The sequence below is a fragment of the Tachypleus tridentatus genome, chromosome 4 (genome assembly GCF_004210375.1).
Source record: "Tachypleus tridentatus isolate NWPU-2018 chromosome 4, ASM421037v1, whole genome shotgun sequence".
Taxonomy (NCBI): Eukaryota; Metazoa; Arthropoda; class Merostomata; order Xiphosura; family Limulidae; genus Tachypleus; species Tachypleus tridentatus.
The window spans coordinates 22,893,408-22,899,923 of NC_134828.1; the positions used below are offsets into that span (position 1 = coordinate 22,893,408).

General features: G+C 30.0%; 1 protein-coding gene across 5 annotated transcripts in view; it reads right to left on the bottom strand.

Moving 5' to 3' along the window:
* LOC143248658 (VWFA and cache domain-containing protein 1-like) overlaps positions 1–6,251 on the bottom strand; it is a 51,421-nt gene extending 45,170 nt beyond the window's left edge. For all 5 annotated transcript variants that reach the window (XR_013027139.1, XR_013027137.1, XR_013027140.1 and 2 more), the window contains exons 1-2: positions 5,742–6,251; positions 1,791–1,853 (exon numbers count right to left, since the gene is read on the bottom strand). Coding sequence is in view for 1 of the 5 variants with exons in the window: in XM_076497199.1 (XP_076353314.1) it covers positions 1,791–1,853; positions 5,742–6,137 (459 nt within the window). In the remaining 4 variants the exon portion in view is untranslated. The remainder of the gene's footprint in view (positions 1–1,790; positions 1,854–5,741) is intronic.
* Positions 6,252–6,516: the final 265 nt, after the last annotated feature.

Sequence of the window (6,516 nt, forward strand, 5' to 3'; positions counted from 1 at the left end):
ATTTCGTGATTATCAAATGTTTATAAAGTAACGTAAACTATTTTCGAACATAGTACGAAATATTAACGAAACAAATAAACATGACTACCCTTAGTTGGTTAGTTTTACGAAGTTGGCTCTTTAGATTTTACAGATTAAAACTAGCTTAGGTGCCAGATGCCATCAGCAACGAATGGAACCAGTTTGTGATTAAGGGCTATTTTTTTAATTCTATTTTAAAAAAACAAATTCAAACACGTGAATGTTTCACTCTATATTAATTATATGGTCTATATCGGCTTTACACACATACAAATGTACACAATTAAATAACCATGTGGGTTCCATAAATTTGTTGGTTCCAGTAACAAATAAACCGAGGTAAACAAAAATACTAGCAACGTCACAGTTAATTTCACTCACAAATATTGATGCTTCTTACGTACTTAACAGATCCGCCATGGCCAGGTGGGTTGACGCGTTCGACCCGTAATCTGAGGGTCGCAGGTTCGCATCCCGGTCGCGCCAAACATGCTCGCTCTTTCAGCCGTGGGGGCGTTATAAGATGCGGTCAGTCCCACTATTCGTTGGTAAAAGAGTAGCACAAGAGAGTTGGCGGTGGGTGCTGATGACTAGCTGCCTTCCCTCTAGTCTTACACTGCTAAATTAGGGACGGCTAGCGAAGATTGCCCTCGTGTAGCTTTGCGCGAAAATTCAAAAAAACAAACAAAGAAACAAACGTACTTAACACACAAATTTGAATAATTTATCCCAAAGTCCTTTACACTAGTGTTGTAACAGAACAACAAACCATTCCTGCAGTACACGGTCCTTGCTAGCCGTAAACAATATCAAAACAGGCTGATATTTTGAGAGTCAGTTCATCTCTTAAAACACAGTTCTTCATCATTCGAATTTAAAAAAAAAGTATATTAAAGAAATTTTTTTCCTAGTTATTCATTCACTTTATAATCCATGGCCAGGTGGTTAATCTGATGGTCGCAGGTTCGCATCCCCGTCACACCAAACATGTTCGCCCTTTCAGCTGTGGGGGCATTATAATGTCACATTCAATCCCACTATTCGTTGGTAGAAGAGTACACCAAGAGTTAGCGGTGGGTGGTGATGACTAGCTGCCTTCCCTCTAGTCTTACACCGCTAAATTAGGGCCCCCTCGCGTTGCTTTGCATGAAATTCGAAACAAACAAAACTTTATTATCACTGTGCAGTTTCCTAGTCTTCCCATGATTGACTGCTACATTATGAATATCTTCAGGTCTTTTCAAATTCCATATACTTAAAAAGAACGACTAAAAAATACACTGTTAATTACATACTTTCAGTACAGGTGATTAATATTTAGTTTTAAATACAAATACACAACATGAAAAAAAAACATATAAGTTACTAAGTTAACTACATAAATGTTTATGTATAAAAAAAACATAACTTCACTTTAAGATATTTTAGTAAACAGAAATTCTGTTCTCAATCCTATATTTTTTGAAACAAATTAATTCATTAAGTTGGATATTTTTTCAGCTTTAAAGTTTTGTAATATCACTAGTTATTCCTCAGTGGAAACATATCCAATTAAAGAAAAGGTTAAATGAACACAACACAGTTTAACACACTTATGTGTTTTGGTAATTCATTTTATAGATAGGTACACTATTCTTTTAGGAATAAGCTTCACAAAATGTGGTACTTTAACTTCTTAAGAACAAATCTGATTAATAATTTTTTTTAAATAATTAAACATCTATACACACACACACACACACACACACACTAAACATTAGTTTACTTACTTGTTTAATATTCTTTGTAAGATTGGTTTCTGTGTCCATAAAAGGAAGAGAGTCAAAAACAGCCTTAAAAATGAAGAAGTTGAAATTACTCATGGAGTAATTACATGAATCAACTATAATAAACCAAATATCTCATAACAATGTAGCTTAGTTAATATAAGTAGAAACCTTAGTTCAAAACTTTTAGTTTATTAAACAAAATTATTTAACTTTTCTTTAATTTCATTGTTCATGGACTTACATTGTATCTCTTTCTTCATGACTACAAATAACCAGGAAATAAAACATTCTGTAACCATCCAAGTAAGGAAAAAGCTTTTCAACAAAAGGAATGACTAACAGACCCACAGTTTAGTAGAATGCTAACAGACAAAAACAGTATAAATTAAACCAATTACATATATACGTTGCTATACATTAATCCTAAACTGTGCTATTATGTAGGAATAATGCAAATATCATCTTATCTCATTTTCATTGTTTTTGAAAGATCGGTATTAGCCATCCACACATTTACCTTTTTTCATATACGTTTTTTTTATACACGATGTTTCAATAAACATAAGAAAATTGTTATTTACAACCAAGTTCTACATACAATGAGGTTTTAATTGTAATATTTATTATCTATTATTGTCTAGTAATCCTTGCTTCACCCTGTACTTGACTTTTTTTTAAAGAAAAATAAAACTTCTGCAAGAAAACTAACTTCAAGGGATAATGATAACATTATTTACACTAGAATTATGATTTTTTAAAATTACTATTAGTTATTAATAATATTAATAAAAGTGGATTCACTGAGATCATTGTTTTGGTTTTTAAATTATCATATAATAAAAAAGAACAACATATTTACAGACATTCCCAGAACTTGTGACTTTGTCATTATATAGATATTGTTATAAAAAGGAACACTATATAGAATTGTAAAGTTTTAATGAACAATTTGAGCCATCTCTACATAGACAGTGCTGCTACCTGTCTGATATCTATTTATGCTGTAAAATGAATACCACACTAGAGATTTTAGCATTTTAAATAAACATGATTATTGCATGTCATCTTCTGTTATGTAAGATGGAAACCCACACAGTTTTTGTGTATGTGTCCAATATTAAACAAGCAGAATCAGACTCCTGTCAAAACCTTGTTGTGTCTTGTGTTGTAAATTGAACTCGCAATGTTATACGAACATTAAGAATTAAACATGTTTGAAAAGCGTGGAACTGGTAGACTGTTATTCCACTGTAAAAAGTGTTAGTTATTACGATGATTATTAGTCAAATTTGATGTCCTGTAAATATTTTTGGCTGCTTTCTATAATTGTTATGTAAAACTCTTCAATTTGAAGAATAATACTTCAAGGTATAAATATTTCTTGTAAACTTAACAAAATAAGAAAAGCAAGAAAAAATAACCCAAAACAACTGGTAAAATTTTCTATACAGTAATTTAGTGCTTACTAGCTGAATCAGTTTTATAACATCTACAATTTTATTATGTTGGATGTGTAATACTACAAATATAAAGCCATTTGTAACCATATACATCTTTTGTATAGTGGATATAAAAAGACTATGTTTTTGTTTAAAATAACTTATACTTTTTATTAAATATCTTAAAAACTGTATCAGAAGTTTCTTCACATTACCTTCCAGTTTTCTATACCAAAACATATTTAAAATCTACTAAAACAAATGTCAACCCTTCGGTGTCAAATAATGGAGTAATATATACCTTATCCATACAATCAGTTCAAGTTTCTAGACTTCTATAACACAAGCTAAAATGTAACTCCAGAAACTGTGTATTGTGTAAAAGAATAACATTAATTCAACGGCTGTACAAATAAGTTTAAGAAAAACAGTTCACAGTCACAACTGATTATCCATACTTATCCAAGAAACTATGTAACAATCATGTTCATACACCCATAAATGTCTCTTTCCAAATTTATGAAAAAAAACTGGCAGAAAGCCAGCCATTTAATCCATAAAGTGTAATAAGCAATGTGGCCTTCATATGAATATGTAAGTTTCCTTTTAAATGTAAATGATATGGTAACAAATGTATAGATGTAAAAAAGACAGTTTATTTTTCCCACTGAAATGATCTGCCTACTCTAACTATACTTCTTGTACTTAAAACTTTGTTAAAAACTCATCCAAACTGTACATCTCTTACCAAACCATAACTAAGAGTAACCAACCAAGTGAACATAGAGTTTTAAAAATAAACTTGTCTAGACTTTTCAAGGTCTTAGTTGTCACAACTGAAAAGTATATTGTTATTTACAATATTAATTCTTTAATAAATAAGTCCACTAACATGTTTAAGTTTTTCAACCCTTTAATCAATTGGAACACCTGAATGTTATTACCACCAAATCCTTAAGTGTAAAGATAACAAATTTGTATACTTAGCTTCCTAATCCATGTGTTTTAAAATCAAGAATGCCTTTAATGTCTTCTTGTACACTTTCTAAAGTCAGTTGAAATTATTTATGGTGTAAAAAGGCCAAGATTAAACACATTCCATTAAAAAAATTATGAAGCAAGAATGAATAATTTTTTCTCACAAGAACTAGATTGCATTACAACACTTGGTGTGTTTGCTTTATTCATTGTGGTTAAACACTACAAACATTCTATATGAACTTTGTACTTCATTTTGCATAGTTGTTATTCACAATAATAAATATTTATCATTTATTACTATTAATATATGACAATTATGAATATATTTGGTTCAGTGTCTGACTGCAATAAGGTGAACAGCTGAGAATGATAGCATACATTTAATAGGTCAGAAATACAATAAATTTAATTATTCATGAAGGTCATTTTATTTATTACAAAAATCATTTCTGTGACACTTACTTCTTTGAATGGCATTACAGGATATTTGGACACTTAAAGATTTATCTAGAAAAGTAAAAGTATTGAGAACTGTGTTGATAACAAATAATGGTCACTTGTACAAGTTCAGACAAGTGTTACGTACATGTGCCATACACTACTTGTCTTTTCAACGAAAACAATAACTATGATACAAATCAGATATCTTTAGGCTGTGGATGTAAATGGTTGACACTGAATAACCTTATTAAATATTTAGGTAGTTGGCAGCATACATTAATGACTATTTTTAAATATCTTGCTTCATTCAAGGGCTTACATACATCTGAAAAGGAATGACAAACATACTTGAAATAAACACTAAAAACCAAAAAAAGCTCTCTCTTCAATTTTTGTACTTTTGAAGCATATCTCCAATTATCCTAAAATAATAATAAAAACAAACAGCAAAAATACTGTTTCATAATTAAATGTTTTTAACTAGAAGTTTTTCTGGTATAATTTGAGTCTTTTATCAATTTATAAACTACTATCAACAAATCAATATATTTTTTCATAACCCTTTCTATAAGAAGACCTGAATTTAGCTTCCTTGTATATATGAATGAAATGTTTTTTTGGTGTATTTCTCGATTTTATTTTTTCATAATTGTCTTTGGGTCACTAACCTTTCCATTTCAAATAGAACTGTAATAAATATCTTAAGAATTTTCACTAGATGAAAGATAGCATGAATGGTTTTTGGTAAGTTAGAATCAACTCAGTAAAGACATTATTGTGCTATAAGAAAATTGTAACTGAAAATGATTTAAGTTTATTAATCGAGAACAAACAAGTCAAAAACTGCTAAAGCCTACTTTTTATACAATGCAACATAACATACAGAATAAAAAAATTAAGTTGTTTTTTTAAAGTTATATTACAAAAAAATGTTTGCATCATTATATAATAGTATTTAATCATTTATCATTATATAAAAAAAATTATATATAACTTTCATCCGTTTTATTATGAAATAATAATCCTATTTTTATTGTCATATAACCAAAAATATATTAGAGTTATGGAATCACCAGAATCCTTAAATTACCTGCATTGTTGTAACTCCTAGTTCTTCATTGCTTACTTTCCGCAAATGTGAACCTATTACTTTTGCTTCACTCTTTAAGTAAATGCCTCCAAATGCACCAACTTCTGATTGTTTTAAAGGTTCGTTATTGACATCAAATGTATCTTGTTTGTCTGATGGACTAGGTCTGTCTCTTCCTACAATATATGGGCTTCCATGTAATCGAGTTCTATATTTTCCAAATATTTTCAAAGGCTGTGTTAAGTTTTCTCCTCCATTTAAATTCAAGTCACTTATGCCCAAACAAGTTAAAGGAAGATCACTTGTTATAATCCACAATACGACTAAGCTCAAAAATGGCTTGGTAAACAAACCTTCTTTGTCGGAAATCATACTGTTTAAAGTTCTCTTCTGCATGAACTCAAAAGTGTAACTTAATTAGAAAAGTACAATTCATAAACATTCATCTTAAAATAATTTGGTAAAATACGTGATCAGATTAAAATAACGATGCAGTGCACCTACTGATACATTAAAACAACATTTTGAAGAACAAGCGGTCAAAACTAAACTGTCAAGTGTCAATATCATGCACTTCTTCACAATGAATGATACTGGTGTGTTGACAGCCGTGCGGCGGATTCAGCCCGTAGGTTCTGGTATCACCGTTCAGAACGTATTCTATTTTCTAATCTAAAAACCGACGGTCAATTTTAACACCGGAATATACCAACTAAGCACTATAATATTAAAAGTATAGTACATACTAATACCAGTACTTCATTACGACAATTAT